Source organism: Catharus ustulatus, chromosome 1, assembly GCF_009819885.2.
Source record: "Catharus ustulatus isolate bCatUst1 chromosome 1, bCatUst1.pri.v2, whole genome shotgun sequence".
Taxonomy (NCBI): Eukaryota; Metazoa; Chordata; class Aves; order Passeriformes; family Turdidae; genus Catharus; species Catharus ustulatus.
This window is the reverse complement of record NC_046221.1, coordinates 49,012,706-49,039,904: the sequence shown is the minus strand read 5'-3', so window position 1 is coordinate 49,039,904 and position 27,199 is coordinate 49,012,706. Positions and strand designations below refer to the sequence as shown.

The 27,199-nt window shown below is 39.7% G+C and overlaps 1 protein-coding gene across 6 annotated transcripts in view; it reads right to left on the bottom strand.

Annotated features, from left to right (window-relative positions):
- The window catches only part of SEPTIN7 (septin 7), an 88,317-nt gene that overhangs the window by 47,615 nt on the left and 13,503 nt on the right, over positions 1 to 27,199 (bottom strand). For 3 of the 6 annotated variants that reach the window (XM_033083647.2, XM_033083935.2, XM_033083706.2), the window contains exons 2-3: positions 21,442 to 21,446; positions 17,596 to 17,698 (exon numbers count right to left, since the gene is read on the bottom strand). In XM_033083647.2, the coding sequence (XP_032939538.1) occupies positions 17,596 to 17,698; positions 21,442 to 21,446 (108 nt within the window). The remainder of the gene's footprint in view (positions 1 to 17,595; positions 17,699 to 21,441; positions 21,447 to 27,199) is intronic. The other 3 variants (XM_033084009.2, XM_033083854.2, XM_033083776.2) reach the window with 1 other exon arrangement.

Genomic DNA, 27,199 nt, shown 5'->3' with positions numbered 1-27,199 from the left:
GCCACTTACACTTTTACTAGAAACAGCTATGCTCAGAAAAATTGCCCTCATTTGTAAGTTCTTATGGGCTTAATTGCAAGTATGTACTTACAAAAATATTTATAAATTCTATTACTTAACACATTCCACAACTGGCAAAATCAAGTTTGGTTTTCTAGACGTCAGTGGCCATCCCTTCCTACCAGGCAGTTAGCTTATCAGCAAATAGACCATATTACCTGTAATCCTTGACAGGACCTTCTGATTTAATATATTTTCTGAAAGAAATCAAGTTCACATGCTGCCAGACTATTCCATGATGTAAGTGAAAGCCCAGTAAATGGGAACAACTGGGAGATCTACTTAAAAAAAAAATTAAATAAGAGCTAAAACTGAATTGCACATGCAACCATCTAGCACTCCAGTGAGACTTGCTAGCCAGTAACACTTGTGCTAATTGTCCAACTAACACCAGATGTAGCATAGGAAAAGCTTATTTATATCCTCTCCCAGGGAATATAAATACAATTCTACATAAATTCTCTCATACAATTCTACAAAAAATGTTCAGTAACAATGTCTATATAATTACCTGACATTTCTAATCTTAAACACCTTTTAAAATACTCTGAGAGTCATCAAGGGGTGGTATAATAGAAGGGATCTAAGAACAGGTAGCTTGATCACTGACTTCCATCCACAAGTTCTCAAACTTTTTTTGCACATAAAGTATCTAATTATAGAGGAATAATTTATATTCAATCCAGGAAGGAAACAAACATCCCTTCTCTCCTTTTCCTCAAAACTTCAGTATCTGTCTTCCCACACCCAGAATTGGGAGTGAGGAAGTAAGCTTTATTCAACCAAACAGGAACACACCCAAAACAGTTTTTTCCTTATATTCTGTTTCGTATATATCTATATTAATGCTTTTGACTCCAGCTTCCTTAAATGGAGCCTTGCTCTTGCTGTTTGCTTCTTTACCCTTCAGGTGCAGAAGCATTGTTTCATCTACACCAGATCAGCACTTTTTAGTCTCCAAACCCTCAGACAGCCTGAAGTAGCCACCAGTGAGTCAAGAGATACTTCACTGACCCCATCAAAACAGTGCTGGTTTGCCAACCAAAGCAGCAGCATTCACACAAAACAGCAGAGATGCCCCCCCTTCCAGAGCCAAAGCCAAGAACTAACATTAGTGCCTTGGAATATAATTGACAACTCATTGACTCTGCTATTAGGAAGGGATAAGAAAATAGTTCCATTTGATTATATTAATGGATCCCATTCAAGAAAATAAACCTGGAAGAGTCTACGTAAAATTACACAATTTTTGCAACTGCACTTCTAGCCTCAGAAATTTCCTAGCCCACTGAATACATTTTATTTACAATTCTAACATTGGTCCATGGACCCAGCAATATGCTGCAGAATATGGTTAGACTATTTTGAGTAGTATTTTGGCAAGTACACATGAATGTCTTAAAACAAACTAAATTTAGTATCTCTGGATCTTAGAATTCTGAAAAGGAAGGATGATAGTATATAGCAAACACACTCCTACGTGAAATGCATCATTATATAACAGATCTGATGAGACTTCATAAAAAACAACATACTTGAGCACACTTTTGCATAGAAGTTCTGTATAAAAAGTAAATGTATCAGTGCTACTGAAAAAATTTTAAAATCCCACAACATTGCAGTTTTAAGTCATCTTTTATCCTTTTCACTTGCTTCTTTCCATAATCACTGCTGCTCCTAGAGCACAGGAGAAACACTGTTTTACAACTTCAGTGCATTTGCCTCAGAAGTATCAACGTTAGACAACTACATTTCATATACCCTCAAACAAGTAGTGCCGAGAAAAACATGCCTGTGACAAGGCAGAAAGCTTTTTCAATTCATCCTGTTCAGAGCATACACAATAATGCTTAGTTTTGATTTATGGTCAATGACAACTAACAACTAGAATGATTAGAACTGAGATATTAAGAAGCCTGTTCTGAAAAGCAAGCTAGAGTAGTTTCGACCAGCTTGAGTAGATAAATTACCAATAAAGTACAAGTAATAGTCACTATGCATAAACTCAAATATGGCCAAGAGCAAATAGAGACATGCTGAAAAAAATCCTAAAAACACTCAAAACCTTTCAAAAACAGCATTACACAACAACTTATATAAGCAAATAAAAAAGAGAAGGTATTACCACATTTCAGCAAAACTTATACTTTATATTAAAAAGGATATCAACAAAGTATTCCAATTTTTCTTTGCTATTTTGTAAGACTCTTAAAAAACAGCCAAAACGTAGGACCATAATTTTCATATCCAGGTTCTGTTTATTAAAAAAACACAAAATCCAGATCCTACTCTAAAGGTCTCTATAACTAAATGAGATTGGGATTATATGTCTTAAAAGAGCTATTAAGGGCAAAGAGCTTCAGAATAGCTTCCATACATTCTTTTGCATTCTTCTCAGCCATCTGTAGTTTTAGACAGACTTCAGATTCAAGCACCCTTTGAAAGCAGCAAACTGAACCAACTTCTCAGCAAGTTACAAGGCAAAAAGTGAGAAAACCCTTTAGAACAGCAGCTATCAACACATCCATAGAATGGCCATGAGCCAATGGATCACTGTATCTGTGCAAGAAACAATTCTGCACTTAACTTTTTACAGTCCCTGTCTGTCTTTGTAGCACATTAATCACACGAGTCAGATGAAGAGTTACCCGGAGGATTACTGCGTGGATCTAGTGGTACTTGATGACAGAAAGTACAGGACCAAAACACATCTAAGGCTTCAGCAGCAAACACCCACCCACTCGCCTATAACAAAAGCGGCAAAAAAACTTCTGATGAAGGAGGTAGAGAGAATTTATGCTTTGAAAAATTCCTCATGATACAATATTCAGAGTATTTCCGAAAAGCTTAAGTACAATATATGGAATTACATTAATTCTGAACAATGTCCATGCACAATGTCCCAGGCACACCTGACTGAAGACAGGCAACAAGCCTGCCCCTAGCAAATCTGCTTTGTAAAAAACTTTAAAGCGGTAGCACATTTGTCCTAATCTTTTAAGGAAACATGGAACATTCCACCTTTTGATGAAAAAATGCTGTGGTATTCAGCACATGCAAGGTAACGGAAATCCTTGTGGGACATGGGGTACTATCTGACAACCTCTTCTGTCATATTGAAGAAGCTGAATTGAAATTCACCTGTTAGTAGATCCAACCAAGGAAGAAGGTTCTCCATGAGCCTTTTCTCCGCTGCTCCTGCCCGCCTTATCACCAGCCAGTCACATGGTTTCCAGTTCTTCAGCAGCACCCAGTTCTAAATCTTAATCATGGGATTCAAACCCAGAGGGCAGTACACAACAGGTGTATCTGTCCCAGTCATATTTTTCCACCTTTTTACCCATAGAAATTTGATCACTAATTATTTTTGCAAATCAAAATTTACATCTCAACAGTAAGAACAATACAAGAAGTTTCCTTTGTCTCCTGTTTTCACCTTCCCCTTCGGTACTCTGCCATCCTTACACCCAGCATATCCTCGCTTTCTCCAAGAATAGCTCATAGAACCACAGCTTTTGCTTGCTGCTAGAAGCAAATAACTCTGAAGACATATCTATATTCTGACATAGCTAGTCACTTTGTCAGAATATGTGGAAAGAGCTAAAAATGGTTTTTGAACAGTAAATAATAAAAGGCCTTCCAGAAAAGGTTCAAAGTGCATTAGCTGTTGCAGCCAGAAACATCAGAAACAAGAGCACTACAATTTACTGGGCATGAAAGAATGCTAAATACACTCAACAGTACTACTATGATGCACCAGCTGGAACAAAACAGGTAAAAAGCCCTTGATCTTCCATTCTCAGAAGCATAAACATATTCAAGATACAATTTAACCAAGAAGTCACAAGTGGGCATCTACAGAAACAAAAACTTTCTAATTATTTTAGTCTTAACTGGAAAATAAAAGTTCCTCGGGGTTTTTTTTAGGTTTATTTTTATCTAACTCAGCATTCTCCTCCTGAGAGAGGACGAAAGCAGATAATTAAGAGAAACCACATGAACGTGCTTTGAACAGGGGCTGGACCAGATGACTTTTGAGAGATTCTATCCAAACAAACTATTCCATGATTTTGCAAAAAGGCATGCAAGCAGTGATGCTTCCTTGAAATACCACTTGCCTCCCAAAGTTTATACTGGTAGTTGACAGTAATCTTTATTTTGACCTCTTTACAATATGTGTTTTTGAAAAGTTATAAATAGTAAACAAGAAACTATCAACAGCCAGGTCCACACACTATTAAACTCAAAATTTACTTCTCAAAAACCAAATACACAGACTTGATCAAGGCACAAACTTCAAACAAGAAATGGCTGCTTAACATTTATTTCCAGGAGGACTATTTTGAAGCCTTTTAAAGGAGCTCAATAGATGAAGAGTTAAGAAACTGCAGGAGGCACGTAACTGGAGACCTCTTCATCCATCTCTACATAGAAACTGTTTTCTCCAAATTAGTACCATGTCATGATTTCAGCTACTGTCATTATGATGATCCTCCTTCTGATTTCCTACTTATCCTGCTGTATCTTTGCCTGGTCTTAGTCCACTCATCATCACCATTTAATAGGCACTACAAATACAATTAGAGTGCTCTACACTGCGTGCTAAAAGCAAATTACTTGTTATAATTGAATTTTATTTATAGAAAAAAGACCAAACAGAAAACTTCAGATGAGTGCCAAAACAGAGAACAAGAATGAATATGTATATGTGTATACATGCCTAGAAGTTTGTCTTGTGATTACATAGCATAGCTGCTACCTTGAATGGTAAGTATCAACTCCTTTCTAATCAGGCAGGTATATAAAATTGTTATTCAACTAGCTGTAGAATAAATGCATTTACCGTTACTTAAAACAGGAGCTTTTTGACTAGAACCTCAAACAGTCCAATTATCTGCAAAGCCCATAAAAGACTTCCTCTGAGTCAGTTTTATTTTATTCTGCTATCTGAATGCTTGCCATTTGACATAAATCAACCAAATCAGATAAATTCACAGTCAAATAAAAATGTGGACACTGTCCTCAGTTGAAACCACAGCCAAACAGTGTATTAAAACCACATCCTTTTACTTATTGTGGACTGAAATAGTTGTGATAATTCAAGCCAAACTGTTTCAATTTGATGAATATTTAAAGCTAAAATCTGGCCCAATCATCCGGGTCTTAACTAATTTCTCTGCATTTAGTTACTAAAAAGTATCTGATCACAGAATTACTTCACTATTAAACAACAGTGGCTGGAAGGATCAAATTGCACAGAGCAAGAACAGTATTTCAGGAACACAGCATGTTTTTCTTCTTAAGAACATGGATTCAGTTTTTCAACCACTAGACAGTGTTAATCATTAAGTGCATTAGTAAGCATCATGCATTATTGAATTAAAGTCTGCCTGTATTGTAGCAGAAGTGGGCATTGCAAAATCACTACAAGAAGACATTGCCCTGCAGCGGTAATTGGTTCAGTTTTTTTTGTTTCAGTTACTCAGGAAGATATTGGAGATAATATATAACCTTGAAATAATAATTTACATAAAAATTTTACATAATGTAAATTATTGATACAGTAACCTACATATAGGAAGAGTTTTGACAGAGCAACCAAGATCAAGGTTTGACTTTGCTGGAGTTTCTCTCAAGTTAATCAATGTGCCACAAATGGTGTTGCCATGAAACCTAGGCGGGGTGTGGCACAACCAGCTTTTGTCCTGCTCAAACCAATCTCTGCACCAGTTCCCTCACAGGTTTCAGAGTACATAGAAACAAGGCGGCTGTGATTTTGTTTAAAGCTACTTTTTTCTGCATCAGAAGATTTGTACTAACAAGGTCACCTCTGGCATTTTCAGAACTGGGAGGGTCATACACCAGATCTATATAAAGAGATTATATTATCTCTTTCCATAACTACCACTGCTGAAAGCACTGAAGAATGGTTAGTCACAAACCTGTGCAAACATCAAAAAGGTTTCTACATTCCCCCAAGTCTTTGGCCAGAAGTCTGGAGATACAAGATTAGAGAATCCGGTGACCAAAATGTTCAGAAGGGACATCTCCCTAAAAAGAATTACAATAAACTTAAACATTACTTTATGTTGCTAACCTACCAAAGCACCATCGCAACTTCATCCAAGAGCCAAGAAAACTCGTCTTCAGGTACTTAAAAATCCCCTTGTGTTATTTTTGTTATTCAGCCCTATGTAAAGAGAGGGTATTTTTACAGCAATATGAATTGCTCAAAGGTCTCTTTGACACACTGTGCCAGTGTCATGTAAAATATTTTCTGGGATGACAAAAAGAAAACAAACCAAATCATCTTCATCAATGTCAGATGAAAATAGCTAATAAGGAAAACAGCAGAGCAAAAAATAACCAGAAACTGACAATAAACTCTCTCACCCATCTAACCAAGGAAAAACAGATGGCAAAAAAGAATTGCTGACTTTTGAGACAAAGAAGTTTACTCTCAGAAAACCTACAGCTCCCTTTAAACTCTGCAGTGTGGGACAGAAACCTTCAACAATATCATGTCATCAGAAAAATCATATAGATGTGAAGGCAAATTAATGGACCACAGTTTAACACAGAGTGAAAGCAAATGTTTTACACGTTTACTTCATAGGGTTCAAGGGGATAGTTATAGATGAAATATCAACCAGCTTTTTACCAGCTTATTATACCACAGGTGAATCACTCATATCTTTCATGAGCCAACTTGGAATATTCCTGAGATTTCTCCCTACCATGCTTTGTGAATATAACACACAGTATTTCTACCTTGAAAGATAGAAGACACAGGCCATGTGCACAAAGGCAAGAACAACCAATGGATGTGTGCAGTGAATATCCTCTCCATGCCATTCGATCTTACCAAGCATCAGCAACCACTTATCTGATAATTACATCAGATAGGCGGTTAGTTTCACATTTGTTCAGTTTAATACAATGCTCATGGATCCTGTACTGAAAAGCGTTCCACACACATCCAACAACTCGTTCCCACTTCAGACCACTGAATATTTTTTCATTATCTGAGCAACAGAAAGTAGACCGCAATTCTGGATTATTAGTCCATAAATTCAAATTCAACATACAATTATCTCAGACTGCAAATTTGCTATTTCAAAAGGCATTGCTGTTTGCAGTTCGAGATGTCACCTGGGAAATTCTTCTCAAAAACAAAAGCTGTCACCTTATGCAGAAAGCAACACCACATGTCCCAAGCCGTAAAACAGCACCGCCAGATGATGTTAGAACCGACATTTACATTTTTATCCAGCCCACATTTATGTGTGTCCTTCCATTGCACTGCTTCTCACTGCACAGAAGGTTGAGTTTAATTCTCTCGAATCACAGACCATTTTTGCCCTTCCGAGGAAGCCTCTGCCCCATTAAACACATTTGTTCAGCCTTTGCAGGCAAAGTTTCATGAGCAGAAGGACCAGAATGGTATACTCTACATTAACTTTTACAGACATGCGGTTCCAGTCACAAGGTATCAGAGCAATTCTGACTTAAGGTTCCATCTATGACCAAAATCAAAGTTTCGCTCATAAAAAGCTAGATGTGACTGTGAAATTAGGACACCAGAACCCTCAAAAAAACCTTTCATTTCAAGTTTAAGAGAGGGAAGGAACTACACTGAGTGGCATTATTACAAACTTAACATAGCCTAAATCAACACCGACAGAAACTCAGCACTATTCCTAGATAGAGATTAAGAGTTCTCAAATCTGTACTCTTGGTAAACTACCAACAGAGAAAAACCAGGATGAAAGTAAAGGATGACAAGAACAAGAACTCAAACAGAAAAAAAATAATTTGATGGAACAATCAGCTTTAGCAGTCTTTCTCCCCTCCAACCACTGATAAATCTAAATAGTCTGCTTTAAGTATTGTATTATAGTAAAAATTGGAAAATACCATCAGATAAACCCTAAGTGAGAAAAAATATTATTAGAAGATGCTTATTCTCTTTAATAAGAGAAATTCAAGACAAGAGTAAGGTATAAACTTTAATTTATCAGTAAATGTGCTCAGAATCTCAACAGAAAAATATCCAAAACCTAAAATGAAACAGTTGCATATAACAGCCATACTACATTAAGAAAAATACTGAAAAAGGAAGAAAAACCTAACTGTTTCAAATGGATTGACAAGGAAGATCTGAACTGACTGTTGTAAAACCAGCCAGAGGGAAAACAATCATATTGATTCACACTTAACGGGTCACATTACTACAACTGAATATTTAGACCACAAATACTCCATCAAGAATATCATCTTGGTTACAGTATGAACCTACTCCTTAAAAAAGTTGGCAGCATTTCTTGATACAGCAAGCAAGACTAACATTTCCAGCCAACAAGAAATGAAAAGCAGGTTATAACTCATACCGCATATTTATTTATACAAAAAAATGGCTCCTACTTTGAATCTCTGGGCTTGTAGCAACGACGGTTTCAAATACCAGTGCTGCAGTATCCTGGCACCTGTTTATCACAGGCTAAGGAATTGGAAACAGTATTAACGTGACTTCTAACAGGTCACTGCTTACAAGAGGTACAACATTTAGTTCGAACCATGCACATAACAGCTCAGGACAATCTGTTGAGTAGCATCAAAAAAAGTGCTGGCCACCTGATAATCAATTTAAAAAATAAAACATCCACTAGTTTGTTACCTTCTCTAAGATGAGTTCAAGTTCACACATTACTAATTATCCTTATTATTCTAATAAGGCATTTCCAGATGCATTCATTTCAGCTAAATTGTGACCTACAAACCTGTTATCAATAGGAACAAGGATCACATTTAAATGCTGATCTTACCATAATGAAGTTTACTACAAAAAATTAAACATCAACAGAGTAAATGTGTGTTTGTGTGCATGTGCGCACATACTTGGATGTGTAAAATCAGCAAGCCTATTTTAATTTAGAAATAAATTTTAAAAAATGGTAAGGTAGGAGAAAAAAAAATCTGGAGAAAAATGTTTATGCATTTAGGAATACAGCAAAGACGGCCTGAAGACAGCTAGAACTGTGACAGGATTGATTATGCAGGGAACCACCAAAAAAATCCACAAAGCTTCAAAAGTGAAGATGACACCTACACAATGCAGCACACAGTCTTTTATTAGATGGTTTTATGAAATTTGCTGAATTAATCTATTGGAGACCCAGTAAAATAATTCATAGCATTTGTTATAAGACTGACAAGAAAATATTATATGGAATAGAAAAAAAATGGTTTGCAACAGAATAATAACTTTAAAAAAATAAAAGCCATTTAGATTACAGGCAGATTTTTGCCAAATTATGGGTTCACATCCACACACTTGGAAGTATAAGTCTCTTCTCATAAAAAAACTTTGTCAGTAAACAAAGAATTTTAATAGACAAATTAGGATCTGACCAAAATACTGCCACATGAGAAACAGATCAGTTATGTTTACTATCACCAAAACTTTAATACTTGATACTTAGGGTTAGCTGTCAGAACTTGAGTCATGTAAGCGCAAGCATCCAAGAAGTACCTTACTGTAGTTGGCTTTCATATAATCTACTCAAATTCTTTGCATCCAAACACTTAAGAAAACAAAAATCCAAAGGCTCTTTAGAAGTTATTCAGTGAGCACTACAATTCCAATTCATGTTGTAATTGCAAACAATTAAAAAAATTAGAATTGAAGATCAATCCCATTAAAAGCCAACATTAGCTCTGTTCATTAGAACCTTTAAGCTACTGCATAGAGAGGAGAATGTTTAAAATGATCTTAATAAAAATCAGGATTAATGTTGTTTTTTTTTCTATTGAGTGATTAAAAGCCACTATGTTAAAAGCAACTTGTGAAAATATTTGAAAAGCTATGGTTTCTAGATAATCTCAAATAGGTATATTAACTGAATTTCCCTGACAGTAAGTTTCAACAATAACCCACTGTAAAAAGTTTCTCTTTTTCATCAGGTTGTAGACTTATTGTAGCTTTCTTTCCCCAGCAATAGAAAAAGGGAAAAGCAAAATACTATAAAAGAGGCAAGAGAAGCAAGTATGCTGCCAAATGTAGTTCACTGCATTAAAAAAGAAAGAGGAGACGGGGGAAAAATAAGAAAAAATCCATCCATAAACCAACAAAAAAGTATGAGAGAAGATTTTCTAACCGAAGCCAAGTACTCACATGAATATATATATTTCAAGGTCCCTGAAGTATCTGAAAGTAGCTCAGTGGAAAATCATGCAGGCTAGTAAATTCACTGTTAAGTTACTGATCTTTCACGTCTTGGAAACACTTATTCCTTCATTAAAGATTTTCAAAATTCATCTATTCTGTCCTCTAAACAATACTTTATCAACCTCTGCACAAAAAGGAGTGACAGGCTATTGATACGGCATTACTCCAAAACAGAGCTTACTCCAGAGGAGCATGTAATCGGTGGGTATACACAGGCTCCATCCTGAGTTCCACCAGTTTCCAATTTCCTTTGGTTTTACCTCTGCCAATTCTGCTACATTCAACCTATTTTACTTTGTCACCCCCAGCAGGTACATGTTAAAGTACAGTAATTTCATGATTATAAGCCGTACCATTTTGACTAAAATTTTGGTCCAAACCCAGAGTGCGGCTTGTGGTCAGGTGTGGCTTATATACGGACAAAGAACGAAAAGTCGCTGTTTTAGTTTGGAGGACAGGTGGCTGCTGAAAAAGGCAGGAGCTTCTCTTTGAAATGGAGAATGTAAACCCCCTCCCTCCAAATTATTACAATTTTGAAATCAAGGGGCTTTCAGGCAAAAATATGGGAATTAGGAATAACAGTTCTTTTCTAGGGAAATTAAAATAGAAATACAGTACTACAAAGAAACAAACTCCAAACCCTGACAAAGTCAAAATACAACCTGACACCCCGTCAGGCAGGGTGTTGGTAGCAGTCCCATTAAATGGTGGTTGCAGTTCTCTTGCAGTGACAGATGTGATTGAGTTGAAGCAGTGCTCCTGCAGAAGGTGCAGTTTCCCACCGGAGGTCCAGCGGTGATGTGGAGAAATCCAGTTTTCCTCTGGAGTCCAGTGGAGAATGGGGCTCCCTTAGTGTCCCAAAACCTCTGTTTTTATCTTGGTAAGAAATGTTGGGCCCTTCCCCCTGGCTGGAGCAACTTCCAATGGGATGAAGTAATTTTATCAGTCACACAGTGGGACTCAATGGGCCATTAGCAGAAAATGGCTCGCTGAAGGAAGGATGGGTTGTGAAAAGATAAAGAACAATGCCCCGCCTGGTTTCAATGGATGGCCCATTAGCAGAATATCTCCCATGGAGACAAGGATCACTGCCCCCACTCTCAACACATGGTGATAGAATACATACCTTTTATCGCACACTGTATTGTAAGCCAAGACAGCTGCTGACACCCGGACATGCAGCTTATAATCAGGTGCGGCTTATAATCATGAAATTGCTGTAATCAGTCATCAATTTTTATACTTTGTAGGCACCATCAGTGGAATACAATAAATTATTTCTTTAAAGAATTGCATAATTTAAAAACAACATTTTCTATATCTATACTTCATGGAAACCTCCTAAGTCTCTGAACAGAATCCCAGCAACTTAATTTTATTTTTTAACTAGTTCTCTAAAGGAGCTATTCCGCTATACCACAGCAATAAAAAATGTACCCTGAGAACTGGAAGAGTGCTGTCTAACCCAGCCTCAGCCCACTGGCACAGCAGTACCAGACAGCTAGTCACCATGCAAGTAGCCCAAAATGGGCTGCAGCCAAAAACATACAGTGGCGCACATTATAGTTTTCAGAGGATGAGAGAATTAGAGGAATTCAGGTATTCTGAAGAAGTGAACTTACAGGGGGAATGGAGGCAAGATACCTGAAAGAAATCTTGCTAGGTCTTTTCCATCACATGCTTTTCTTTGCAAAAACAAGAGGACTCCATTCCTGTACACAAGACTGTACTCCCCTGACTGTATGCACAAGGCACTGCACACTCAGCAATGGTAGTGCAGAATCCTAAGCAGTCAGATAACGAAGGTCACAACAAAGGTCACACCAAAGGCCAAACACCAATTCAGGTACTGTGGTAGTAGAAACGTGACTGAAATCTTAACCAGGAGCATCTCAAATCACAGCAGATAACAAGAACTGGCAAGATCCCAAAACTGCTCCTACTTAGTTGCACTGCACACCCATAGGTTACTCCTCATTTAATTATGCTTCCTATCCTGTGATAAATTATTTTGTTCCTGGCATTAAAATTGATGGCAAGTAAAGAATAAGTATCTGTGAGTAGCTGAGTGTCTTGATACCACTGGTTGGCTTGATAAATAAATTGCTTAAGAAAGGGAACAAGTGAAGGGGGTAATTCTAATCAGAACATGATCCATCACCAGAAGACACAAGTATTAAATCAGTCCAAGCTTTCTTCAGTGAACAATAAAAGCATTTTAAAATCAGGGTGTGCTGCTTCCTTAATATAACTTCCAAGTCTTGCAAAATACAGCCCTTTTCTTTGCATCCATGCCAAAAACACGTTTAAACCAAATCACTTGAGTGTGCATATAACTACAAATGAAGCACACCAACAACATTGCATGGCATTTTCCTTTCAATTGTTATCTACAGGTGATCTACAAGGCTAAAGGAACAATCTGGAAACAAAACAGGCAATTTACTATAGGAGAGGTTTCAAAACAATTGAAAACAATTTCAAAACAACAAAGCCACCAGTTGCTCAAGAACTGCATAGAAAGGTCCTCTGGAAAGCCACTCAAGTGTAAGTGTTCTGTACTTCGGAAATCAGATGACTAAAAAAAAAAAACAAACTTAGAAATCCAACTTCTAATGTGACTCATGAAGTCCGAACACTTTGAAATATACAGTTCTAGGAAAAGTCACCTCAAATACATATCCTTAAGTGCATAAGGTCTATAGAAGAAAGGAATTTTTAAGGATTATGACTGCATCTACTTGGGTGTTGGTTCAAACAGTGTTACCAGTGTCATTTCAAAACAAGAACAAAAGAGGAATTTCCTGACTCAGTGTTTAGAGGGAAGACACACTGAAAAATAACTATTCCACACCTCATATACACTAAAGCAAAAACACACACCCACTACTTAAGCAAGTGTAATTATGTTAACAAACAGCTACAATTCTACAATGAAGACTTTGTTTAGTTGTGAGTTACTAACCATAATGGTGTTACTTCTGGAAGTTTTCTTTTTTTATGCATCTGACTTAAACATGTACTTTCCTCCAAAAAACCCATAAGCAGAGAAATACAGGGATTGCTTTTTGGATTTCTGACAGACTAAATATTTATGTTGAGCTCTCAAGTGTTTCAACAACTATCTTATACTCAAAGAGATTACACAAGATTATGAAGGAAGCAGGCTACCAAGGCAAACTTGACATTTTTTCCACTGCTGAGCTTTAATGCTTCAGATGTAAAATTAGTTGCTTTAAACCACTGCTTAAATGTCTTACTTTGAAAGGATCAAGAATGGAGCTCAGTTGAATGTATGTTTCTGCTCACTTTATGTCATATCCTCAGAGGAGGTGCTTGTGAGTTTTTATTTGGCAAAATTAACTTGTTGCAAAAGCAGTATGATGAAAACTACTGCTTAGCCTTTGAGAATATAACTAATAGGAAAGAGTAACACCGGTTTCTAATTAAGGTTCACTTTTCAATGATTCTTAAAACATTTGATAGAAAAAAGAAGTATAAAAAGATGTCAAAATGCCTGTATGTGTAATTCATAATCATTTCAAGTCTTAGTTATATTTAATGTACAGTAATTTCACGAATACAAGCTGCAGCAATTTGACCAAAATTTTGGTGGAAACCTGGAAGTGCAGCTAATACTCAGGGACGGCTAATATATGAACAATATTCTAAAAGCTGCCAACACGGAAGTGAGAGCCCACGGCAGCCCCAAGCCAAGTTGGAGCCCGGCCGGCCCCCGCAGAGGTGGGAAAGCCTGGCAGAGGCGGGGCCAGCAGTGCGGGGGGCGGGTGACAGAGCCTGGGCCAGCAGGGCAGGGCAGGGGGGACGGCAGAGCCGGGGCCAGCAGGGTGGGGGAGCCCAGCAGAAGCGGGGCTAGCAGTGCAGGGGAGCCCGTCTGCACATGGGAGGATGGCAGAAGCAGGAAGCCCGGCGGGCGGGGCTGCCCGGCGGCGGGGGGAAGCCCAGTAGAAGCGGGGCTAGCAGTCCACTGGAGCCCAGGAGAACCAGGGCCAGCAGCGTGGAGGAGCCCGGCGATGCGGGGGCCTGCAGAGCCGGCCAGGGCGAGCAAACGCGGCAGCGGTGGTGCAGACGGGAGCGGGGGGGCCAGCGAGCCTGGCGGTAGCAGCGGCAGCACCGCCCGCAGGACAAGCAAACGCGGCAGCGGCGGTGCAGACGGGAGTGGGGGGGCCAGCGAGCCCGGCGGCGGCGACAGCGGCAGCACCGCCTGGCCGGCCCCGAGTGGCCCTGCCGAGCCGTAGCGCCGAGTTGGGCCACCCGGTCCCATCGGCAATCATGAGCGGGCCGAGCCTGCCTGGCCCCGCCCCGAGCCAGTAAACCCCGCTATGCTGCGATCCTGTTACTAATTGGCAAATTTGTGAAAGCTGCACACGGATTCTCGCTACGAATGAAAGTGCGGCTAATATTCAGGGTGCGGCTTATTTATTGATAAAGACATCAACATTGTCGACACACCGGAAGTGCGGCTTATACTCCGTGCGGCTTGTATTCGTGAAACTACTGTAAACACCGGAACACCTGGAAATCAGCAATTACGTTTACAGAAAATAGCTCACTAACATTACAAGCCTCAAATACATCAATCCTACCAAGTCCTGACTCAAAAGAGCAAGTTACGGGACAGAACACTGTCCACATGGGTCCAAAGCAATGCTACCAATCAACTTAGCTCAGGACGAGAAAACCTGCTCCAAAAGCTATTCTCTGGGCTGTTCAGCAACTACTCAGCCTTATGCATGCCCACATTTAAAAGCCCACTCTGCAACTTCGCTAGCACAAAGAAGAGCAGGAGGTCACCACACACTGCTATAGGCAGCTCTGTCACTCTAGGGTCACGACAATAACTGGGGAAATATGCATTTTATGGAGTACCTTAATACTTTAGGCAAAGGAAAACTAATGTACTTCCCTGCAAAAATTCATACTGGAAACACCAGATCTGTTTGATGCTGTACTTACTACTTGTTCAGTCACAAAGATCTTACACCGTTTAACTGAAAATTTAATTGTTTCTACAGCAGTAGAAACACATGATAATACAACCATACTGGCATCCAAACACCGCTCTCGTGAAGTTTAATACTACACATTCCAAAGACAAAATAGCTAGATATAACACTGTGCTGGACAAAAAAAGCTAGGTATCTATTAAGTTTAACTGATAATTCCAGACTGAATCCTCAACAGGAAAACAGTTTCTATACAACTGCATTAGCTGTAATGTCAAGCCTCATGGAGGCCTGAAAAGAACTGGACACAGAGATCCCAGATCCCAAATATGGTTTGTTTTATTCATTGTACCTGTTTAGCAACCACAAGCATTGCTCTTCTCTCTTTTCCCTTCAGAGCAAATGGGCAACACACTAACACAGAGTACCTCCAAACAAAGCAGGGCCAGCAGATCAGTAGTTGTGCTGTTTGCAGTAAAAGGTAGCGATGCACATGACTCTTACCAGTAGAAAGAGCAACAGAATATTTTGGATAATCTCCAAGGGATAATACATCCAGTATTGTTATTTTTCCAGCACTGACCATACACAGATAAACACTACATTCAAACTTTTAAACTTTACCAAGTAGATTATTGATAGTTCCATTTACTGCTTACCTCAAACAAAGAGTACATTACAGTGCTCACTAACACAAGTGATCAGTAATACACAAAAAATTTCATCTTCATATTTAAAAACACATTTTTTCAGGGCATACTATTACCCAGGCACTCAACTTTGAAACAAAATTATTTCTCTACCCCACCCCTCCCCAATGTCCCCAGAGTACCAAAAGATCAGCCATCATTTCGTTTTAACACACACTTTCATGTATCTGATTTCTATACTTGGGGGTCAAAAGAGAGAATTAGAGGCATTTTTAATTTAGGAAAACACTGCTACCTCTCCTAGTAAGCTGCCAGACAGTGGCACAAATTTCCATGCAAACAAAAGAAGTCTTAGTAGTAAGCACAAAAATAGTAAAACTAGTCAACATCTCATTTTCAATCTAATTTTCAACCAATTTTTCTTCTTGAGGGTCAGAATCTTCTATAGCTTTCCTAAATATAATTGCTTTACACTACACTACAAGGAAAAAAGAGAACATAGAGGTAATTTTCCAGACGTTCTCCAGTCATAACATATCCCTACATCTACCACTTATGAGGACAATTTCATCCCCTCCTCCTTTTTATTATCTGTAGATAGCAGAAAACCAAATTTTACTTTAGACTTAACAGTTTTGTATCAAATAACAATTATGGACTGGATGCTAGACTACAAAGGAACCTGTCATCAAGTTCCAGAAGAAAAAAGCAACCCTCAAATTCTAAAATTATAGCTCACTTTTGTAATCAAAAGAAAAATATACATGATCTAAACAATGAGTTTGCACCAATCTGTCCTTGATTTCTAGCTCTGTTGATAGCACTATCGTGTTACTTGCCACATGCACATAAAGTCTGTGCAAGATATGCATTGTGTTGATGAAAAAACAAAGCATTATCAAGCTAGCCAAATTACAAAAGATAAAGCAAGATAAAGTGACACATGGCTGTCATAAAACACTTTCTAAACTATTATTATTATTTTTCTAATTAGCATGCCAAAACAGGGTCACATATCCAGTAGCATCAGTTACACACAAATGTACCCAGCTTTACTAGCAGTCTATTATAAAAGTATCAAAAGAGAAACAAAAAAGAAAGGAGATTTCCTAGAAGAAAAGATGACAAGTTTAGGTCATCACTGAAGCCTAATTGAACTGTTTTGAATGGTACTATTCATTCAAACTAACTATAATTTCTCATTTTCTGTAGTCCATAGGGAACAAACTGTTCACATTTGGTTTTCTTTGCAACCATACAAAGATATTGTAGCATACTTTTGTGGCCACAGAAGTGCAGGACACACAGGATCCTATTGCCTGGTTATGTACAAGGTTTGCTATGTTGCACTCAAACATAAAAATAGTTCTTTTTTTTTTATTCAAATGAAAATCAAGTTCAAATTACTTCTGTCATACTTGCAAGTAACATTTTAGACCAGAACCACACCAAATGGTTTTCCTAAAGACTGTAGGAACTATACAGTTCCCATCACTTATTCATCTCCTCATCAACTTGCAGATCAGACTCTTTTTTTTTAACCAACCCAGATTTATCAGTCTAGCAGGGGAAGATCCCTGTTTTCTCCTGAGATAATGCAAAACACATACTTACATCATCATCACAGATTTTAAGAACTACGTCAAAATACTTCTAATTATCAACACTCAAAACAGAGAAAGAAACTTACCTACTACCATGAGAGTGAACTCAAATCCTCTCTTCACAGACTTCCGGTAAACTTGATTTGGAAGATTTGCAAACCCCACATATCCTTCAAGGTTCTTCTGTTGCTAAAGCAAGAGATATTTAGGAAAAAAAGCTAAAAGGAAGCCATGTAATTTCTTAGCTGGTTTGTATTCTTAGTTATTGAAATGTTCACATATTTTCACATTTGTAGAAAAATGCTATCCACCCAACCTCTCAACAACCCAAGTTGTCTACATTCAAGAAAGTATAATGAATTGCAGCAAAAAAATTTTTTTTTTTACTGGATGGTCAAAAAACTGGCACAGAAACTAAGAATTTTTTCAACAAATGCAATTGCCATATGACCGTTTGTATAAGCACAAGAGTGAGCATGTGGAAACAAAACATAATCAACTTGGTACCAATGCCCATTCAAAACCCAGGCCAACAGCATGAATGCACCTCTTCTGTACTTCCAAGTCACGGTAGTACTGCCTCAACATTATGGGAACCAACTTGACATCTCTGATTCTGTGTCACTCAACTGGAGGCTTTCACGTATATTAATGCAGTACATCTTGCAACAAACTCTCCATACAGGTAAAACTTCAGTTGCCTCGTACTCAGAAAAACTTACCCAAAATAGTGCCTACTGTGAAACAAGAGAAGAATTCTGCATGTTAGCCATTACTACTTCTCACCACATTAATGAAAATGCTGCAGGTACTTAAAATGGCACGGTATAGTTAACTGAAGTTTGGTATGTAGTTGACTTGTTTATTTTGAATTTTTGTCCTTTCTAAAATTGACAGAGTAAGCTCAATGCAGTAATAAATAATAGAATTTTTAAACTAAAGATATTTCTTTAATTAAAGCAAGGATATAAAACCACTATCACCTTTAAAGTACTGAATGAAAGAAGAACTAACCTCTTGGCAGTCCAACAGTGCTAGTCAACAAATGGACTCTGCTTTAAGTCACCCAACTGATTTCTCCATTTGGCAAATAAACTATTCATCTCAAACAAAGCTACACCATTGCAAAGACTAACTTAGAGGTTCAAGTTTAAATACAGTAATTTCACGATTACAAGCCGCACCGATTATAAGCCACACTTCCAGGGTGTCAGCAATGTTTTGTTTTTCCTCCATAAACAAGCCGCACTGGATTGTAAGCCGCACTTTCGCTCGCAGCGAGGATCCGCGCGCAACTTTCAAAAAGTTGCCAAATAGTAATAGAATCGCAGAATCACGGGGTTTACTGGCTTGGCCCTGCTCGGGACAGCTGCCAGGGAGTGGCCCCAGCCCCACTTGCTACTGCCACTGGGAGGCACAGGAGCGGTGTGCCCGGCCGGTGCCGCCAGGAAGAGGGAGAGGCGTGTCCCTGGTTGCTGCCGCCGGGAGGAGGGAGAGAGGCGTCCCTGGCCAGTGCCGCCGGGAAGAGGGAGAGGGGCGTGCCCAGCAGGTGCCGCCGCCACGCCCCCTGGGGCCAGGCAGCACTGCCGCTGCGACGACGTTGCCCCCCCGGTCCGGGTGGGCTCCACCTTGGCTTGGGGCTGCTGTTAGCTCGGACTGCCGGGTTGGGAAATTTCCAAAATTTGTTCATATATAAGCTGCTCCTGAATGTAAGTCGCACTTCCGGTTTGGGAGCAAAATTTTAGTCAAAATGGTGCAGCTTATAATAATGAAATTACTGTACTCATAATGCAACAAATGTTATTACTTCCCTAAATGTAGGAATCTTTGTGTAGTGTCATCAAGGAACTTTTTTAGAGAAGCTTTTTGTTTCAATAGAGCTTTAGGTGCAGCTATAATCTCATCTGAAAGGTTTTAAAATATTTTAAGAATTAGCCAGGAATTTAAAATCCAAATATTTGTTTTAATTTTCCAGTCTATTATTACACGTAAGGAATGGAATTTATCACAATTCAAAACCCTGAGCAGGAGCCAATACTTCAGAGATATTACATGACATGCAGGTCAGTGATTTTTAAGATTTATTAAAGAGCTCCATAACAGTGCAGGTCCTTAATAACCATTAAGGATGTGGAACTCCTATTCATCCTACCAAATGTGAAATATCTAATCACAGTCAAACACTCCTAATAGTTCTTTTCGTCAACCACCTGCATTTTTTAGTATCTACATACCTTTTAATGTGTCATGTTTACCACAAACAGCTCACCCCCTCTTTAGCTAATTCTTTTGCTTAAAGAAGCGTTTCCACATAATTCTTGTTTTGAATGAATGTTATTTCTCTTCCCTTCTCCACTACAAAGGGCTCCACACTTGAGACAGTTCTATCCCTAAGAACTTTTAGATCTCTGAGTATGAAATGCTAAAGAAGAATAGATGGTAATTTTGGGGTTGTTTTCTCTATTAAGTGGGTGTACATTACAGTAATTTCATGATTATAAGGCACACCATTTTGACTAAAATTTTGGTCCAAACCCAAAGTGCGGCTTATAATCAGGTGTGGTTTATATACGGACAAAGAACGAAAAGTTGCTGCTTTAGTTTGGAGGACAGGTGGCTGCTGAGAAAGGCAGGAGTTTCTCTTTGAAATGGAGAATGTAAACCCCCTCCCTCCAAATTATTACAATTTTGAAATCAAGGGGCTTTCAGGCAAAAATATGGGAATTAGGAATAACAGTTCTTTTCTAGGGAAATTAAAATAGAAATACAGTACTACAAAGGAACAAACCCCAAACCCTGACAAAGAGTACAACCTGACACCCTGTCAGGCAGGGTGCTGGTAGCAGTCCCATTAAATGGTGGTAGCATCCTCCTGCAGTGACAGATGTGATTCAGTTGAAGCAGTGCTCGTGTAGAAGGTGCAGTTTCCCTCTAAAGGTCCAGCAGTGATATGGAGAAATCTGGTTTTCCTCTGGAGTCCAGTGGAGAAAGGGGCTCCCTTAGTGCCCCAAAACCTCTGTTTTTATCTTGGTAAGAAATGTTGGGCCCTTGCCCCTGGCTGGAGCAACTTCCAATGAGATGAAGTAATTTTATCAGTCACACAGTGGGACTCAATGGGCCATTAGCAGAAAATGACTTGCTGGAGGAAGGATGGGTTGTGAAAAGATAAAGAACAATGCCCTGCCTGGTTTCAGAGGATGGTCCATTAGCAGAATATCTCCCACAGAGATAAATATCACTGCCCCCACCCTCAACAGACGGTGATAGAATACATACCTTTTATCACACTCTGTATTGTATCGTGCGGCTTATAATCAGGTGCGGCTTACATATGGACAAAGAATGAAAAGTTGCTGACACCTGGAAGTGTGGCTTATAATCAGGTGCAGCTTATAATCGTGAAATTACTGTACACCCATGATTTTAGATAATGAAATATATATGATAGTAACCAGAAAGATAAAAATGTATGAAATGTTCCACTGGCAGTTAATGCTGTCTTTAACGTGAGCATTTTCTGTCAATAGGAAAGAGCCTTTTAAAAAACTGCAGCTGGATGCCAGATTCAGACTTCTGGTATACCTACTAAAACTGAAGATTTCAACATACTGGTTTTCAAACGGTTGCCTTTGCTCATAACCTACTACTTCTGAAGAGACCTAAACAAATTAGGAATTGAGTTTCTTTAATTCCTGCAACAGCTTTTAAAAGAACTTAGTACTTTTTTTTGCAAAAGAATTGACTTCCACTGTTTGAACAATGTGCCAAATGACATCTCGTGTTTCTAATATGTACAACATCTTCCCCTTTTATCCCTTCCTGATTTTCAACTAGCTGCTACCTAAGCTCAATTTCAGTTCATCTACTAAAAACCTAACGTTGCTTCTATTCCTACATTAGTTGTAAAACATCTGCATCAAAACAATACTTACAGCTACTTTGTAAACAACATATTTCCATCATTTTCAGGATTGAAGATATCAGGAGAATACATCCAGAAGTAGTCCAGTAAAATGATGAATTTGAACCATTGCAGCAGTGAGTTCGTACAGGTGCAGCCACAATCCAGAGAGAGGAACAGGGACAGTATGAGAAAGAAAGGAAGAAAAAGTTACTTACATTTGATCAAAGTAACCCACAGTATTTTCCATCTAGTATGCTCAGTATGCAACATTTTAAGCAGAATCACAAACAGTTTGGGATGGAAGGGATCTTGAGGAACATCCACTTCAAAACCGCCTATCATGGGCATGGACACCTTCCACTAGGTCAGTTTTCTCTAAGCCCCATCGAACCTGACGTTGAACACTCCTAGGGATGGGGCATCTACAACTTCTCTGGATAACCAGTTCCAGTGCCTCACTCACCACCCTCACAATAAAGAATTTCTTCCTAATAGCTAATCTGAACGTATCTTCTGTCAGTTTAAGGCCCTTTCCACTTGTTCTCCCACTTCATACCCTTGTTAAAATTCCCTCTTCAACTTTCTTGTAGGCCTCCTCAATTTACTTTGTTAGTAACCTTAATTTAGTTTGCATTATACATAAAACAACCTAATTTCATGGTAATATACTATATATATATGTACACATATATATATATACTCCAGTATATGAACTGTATGATTAATACAGGTAGTTATACAATAGCTCTTTTTACTTCATTTATTCAGCGTGTTTTTTGTTTGCCATAGAGTACCTGAACCTGTAATGGGTTCAGGGGGTGTTTCTTCTTCTGAGATGTTCAGTAGAATATGCAATGTCATTTCACCGCACTACCGCATAGTATCTTTATTTTAGTGTGGAAAAGGTAGAAAGATTAAAGCCATCATCATAGCAAATGTCTCCCAGGATTCTGTATTTCTAAGTCACTTTATACATTCAGTGAACATTGTGAATTCACTTCATTTGCAACACTGAGCATTAGAGCACTGTTGCAACCTTGGGCACAACAGTCATGGTTCAACAGTCAGAAAATAAAGAACAAAGTAGGGAACACAAGTTAAGTGTCTGTTCAACAACATCTAACTCTGTGCACGACAAGAGGTCTACAACAGTTCTCCCACGTGCCATTTACAATACCTTAACTACAAAACTGTATCACAAAGATCCTTTATGTTTCTGTTTGACACTGAACATCTTCCCATACTTCAGTAGTTCAAGACATTGATACCAAAAAAAAAAAAAAAATCTTAATAGCGAATTCTAGGCCAGCAGTTAAGATGCTTCTGAACCTTAATATGTCATTTTTTATCAATCCCACAGTCCCAGAGTCTGAATCCATTTTTAGAAACTTCACACTGCGATGGAAACTGCAGCTCAAAGTAGCACTGAAGTCCCCCTCTGCTTTTTCTACCTAATGCAATATAAGCTTTCTGGTTTTACAGCCCCCTTCACGTTCTATCAGCATTCAGAGCCATAACAGCTCAGCACATTGGTACTGTACTTGTCTGAGAGGTCAAAAAAAGCAAAGCACTGCTGATCAATGTGCCTTCTCTGTGCCTTGCAGAAAGCTGGCACAAAATGCTCCGGAAGGAAGCTCCCTTTGCTTTGGGAGGAAGACAGATGCATATGCAGCAGAACTAGAGGAAGCTGTACAGGCCAGAATACAACTAATACTGTAGATCCTGCATTAGTCCCAGTACTCAAAAGATTTTAATATCAACCACCTTAAGTACTGTATTACTATCAGGTATCGTTGTGTATCACTACTTTCAGCTATGAAACAAGGTAACATCATCAAGCACTAGTTCACCAAGTGTACATAAGGGCCTCCTTCGCTGGACAAAAGCGGTACTATTCAAAACCTATCATCCAGCAAGAACAGCCACATGGGTCACACCAAAGTTCCTGCCTTCAACAGGAGGCCAGAAACATCTAAGGTAGCCCATACAGCAGAATAAACACAGCAGTGTTTCTCTTAACACCTCCACAGTCACCAAAGATTAACCTCACAAGCATTTAAGGATGAGGGTATTTCTTCACTTAAATAGCATCTGACCAATTGCTCTTCCACACACATTCTTCTTATAATCACAAAAACAGCATCCACAAGTCCCTGTAGCAAGGACTCCCTCTGTACATTGTTAAAAGGAGGACTTTATCATTTCAAAATTACTTCCTGTTAGCTTAACTGTTACACAGTAGTATCTTCATAGGAAAACATCCCTAATCATCTAATGTATGAATTCAAAAGAAGACATTTCATGTCTCTGATTGCTCCTGCTGCTCTTACATAATACTACTCTAGCTCTGTACTCTTCTGAAGAGGCCAAGGCAAGAGCCATATACAGTATCCAAGAGGCAGAACACAAAATGCAATGTCTGATCATGCGCTGTCTCTTATTCTCTGATCCTTTTACCAATTCCCAACATGTAACTTATTTGACTCCTTCCAAGAACTGAAGTGATGACACTGAACTTTACACAAGACCTCACTCTTGAGCATTATAAAATGTTCACAGTTTGTCACGGAGCATACAGCACAGCAGTCCACATATGTCACTTTACATTCTCCCACGACATATTCCAGCTATCATCTTATAGCAAGTCTAATATTTTCATGTTCTCATAGTTGTCAGCCATCTCTGACTTACCACAAATGAAGGTAAGCCATACAATTATAAATATGGCCTTAAACGACTTTCAGTGCATCCACTCTGCGTACTCAATGTTGCTTTAATGTAGGTCTCCCTCAAGCAAAATGTCACAACCCACATAAACCAGTTGCAGAGCTGGTGTTTTTGGATCCATCAGCTGGATAAATTAATTACAGTAATTTCACTAATACAAGCCGCACCAATCTGACTAAGATTTTTCTCCTAAACCGGAAATGCGGCTAATAATCAGGAGCGGCTAATATGTTAATAATTTTCTGACATTTACAACCTCAGAAGTGTCAGCCAGAGTGCCGAGCCGAGCTGCTGCAAAGTCAGCATTTTGCGATTGTTACAAATTGCTACTCTGTTGCACCGCGGGTGGAGCCTGCCTCCCTGCAGGCAGCATGGGGGGCGGGGAGAGAGGCGGGAGAGCTCCCTCCTTCCCTCCTCTACCACAGCCCGGGGGAGAGACGGGGGGGGCCCCCGCGCTGCCATTGCCGCGGCTCAGGGAGGAGAGGGGGGACCCGTGCCGCCATTGCCGCAGCCCGGGGGAGGAGAGGGGGGACCCGGGCCGCCCCTGCCGCGGCTCTGGGAGGCAGCGGGGGGCTCTGTCTCTGCCCGCCGCCGCCGCGGGAGCGGGGGGGGCTCCGTCCCTGCCTGCCACCACAGGGCAGCACCGGGCCGTGGTGACCGAGCCCAGTGGCAGCGGCGGTTGGCCCCCACTGGCCCCGAGTGGCAGCAGCACCGGGCTGGGCTACCCGGCCCCATCAGCAGCCCCTAGCGGGCCGAGCCTGCACAGCCTTAGCTGAGCCAGTAAACCCCGCCCTGCCGCCGTTCTGTTAGTATTTGGCAACTTTGTTGCACGCGGGTCCTCGCTGCAAACGGCAGAGCGGCTTATATTCAGGTGCGGCTTATTTATGGACAAAAAACAAAATATTTGCCAACACCCAGCCATGCGGCTTATACTCAGTGCGGCTTGTATTCGTGAATTTACTGTAATAGCCAGCAGCAAACTGTTCTAACTATGCAAATGAGTGAAAAGAGAAATAAGGCATCAGTTCTAAGGGAACAAGTAGTTCTAAGGGAGATCACTGATTTAAAAAACAAACAAACAAAACTTTTTTTTTTAATAAGTCTATCGTCTTTGTTGTTGCCCAGACACAGCAATTTACATTTCTCCTTTATTCTGGGATGACCATGTTCAGGAATTATAAGTTTAAAGTCATTCTTCAGGTACTACCACCTGGGCCAAAAGATGAGAGTCCCTGGTCTAAGATCCAGTGCCTGACAAAAGAGCATACCTTATCCCTCTGACCAAAAGGAGATGAAAGTCCAAGTGAGCTAAAGCCATTTTTTATCTCTATGATGTGCAACCTGAGAGTTGAGATCACACTCAATATGGGTAAGTACAGCTGCTGTGCACTGGTAGCAACCAACAGCCTGTAATATGATGTTATGAAAACTTCGAGGATTTACGACATAGCCAAACTAGCAGCAAATATTAATGAAGACAGGTGGAGAGAAAATAGAAGACCAAACAGAAAAGCAGCATGACATCAGGGGAGTCTCTGTCCTTTCCAATCAAAGCTGGCTTTAGTGCTTCTCAACAAAACTTACTCCAAGAGAAGGAAATACAGTAATTTCACAACCATAAGGCACACCGGATTATAAGGTGCACTTCCGGGTGTCGGAAAATTTCCAAACTTTTGCCGATATATAAGGCACACCGGGCTATAAGGCGCACTTTTTTTTGAGGCAAGGATCCACCGCCGGCTCCCTCCGTGCGGTTGCTGACCAAGGCCCCGCCTCCACCTGGCAGCTGCGGCACTGCGGGCCCCCCTGCACCCGGCAGCCACAGCCCCACGGGCCATCCTGCATCTGGCAGCGGCAGGCCCCCAGGCCCCCCGGCACCCGGAAGTCGTGGCGCCGTGGGCCCGCCTGTACCCGGCAGCCGCGGTGCCGCGGGCCTTACCAACATCTTCAAAACCCCTTTAAATTTTCTATAGTTTATCAAACTTTGTATTTTTCCAAATTGTCAGTAGGGAGGCAATACACAGAGAAAATAAGTAAGACATCTCCCCATCTTGTCCTCCCACATTTCAGAGACAGACAGCAACTGCACATCTTGCAACTTACAATTTTTGTAAGTGCATTCTTAAAATAGAGGCTTCAGGTAGCAGTATTTAGTGTAATAATGCCTCTACAATCCATAAGCACTTGTTAAGATAATATGTAGTACCTCCACATTGACTTTTCTTTATGCAAAAACTCTTAAGACAAACATAATCCATATTGAAAAAAAAGTCCAACAGAAAAAAATACAAACAACAGAAGAACAAAGTATGGAAATAACAATATAAAAGGGAAAGTCATCAGATCTAGGTTGAACATTATGAAAACGTTTGTCCTTTCATTATTCAAAGTAAAGTAAAAATATTTGCTGGGTCAGCAACATCTGCATGGCAGAAGACTAGAGCACTGATGGACAGGAAATGAGCACTTCTGTTCCCTCAGATCTCAGCTGCAGCCTTTCTTTGCAAGACAACAGCTTGATTTCCAAGTGTGGACTGAGGGTATGGCCTACATTAGAAAAAATAAAAAATATTTTCATAAAAGATTGAAAAACAGATCCTTTCAATGTATAACCACAATTAAGAAATGAGGAACTCTTTCAGTCTCTAGTAGCAAGCAAAATAAGTCAATAAGCAATAATATCAAGCAGTGATCCCCTGAATGCACTAATTCAACTGTTTCTCAAAAATCTCACTAGGCATAGTGAGTATAGGTGAAGAATGAGCTTTAGGCTTCTCTCTTTTTTCCCATCACCAAACACTATCATCTGGTTTATTAAAAAGAGTGCTGCAATACATGTGATGGCTAAGAGCCAAAGGACTCTGCACTGTAAAGATCAGAAAGAATAGACAGCATAATCTGTTGAGCTAGAGGCAGCATGTCCAGGAGGAAAGCAGAAAACTACAAAGAAGAACAAACAGGATATAGCAGGTACACTACTAAACCTTAAGTGGTCTAGCAAAAAGAAATCTGAGAGACTTCAGAGCCAGTGTAAAATAAATATGCACAGCAGCTCTAGC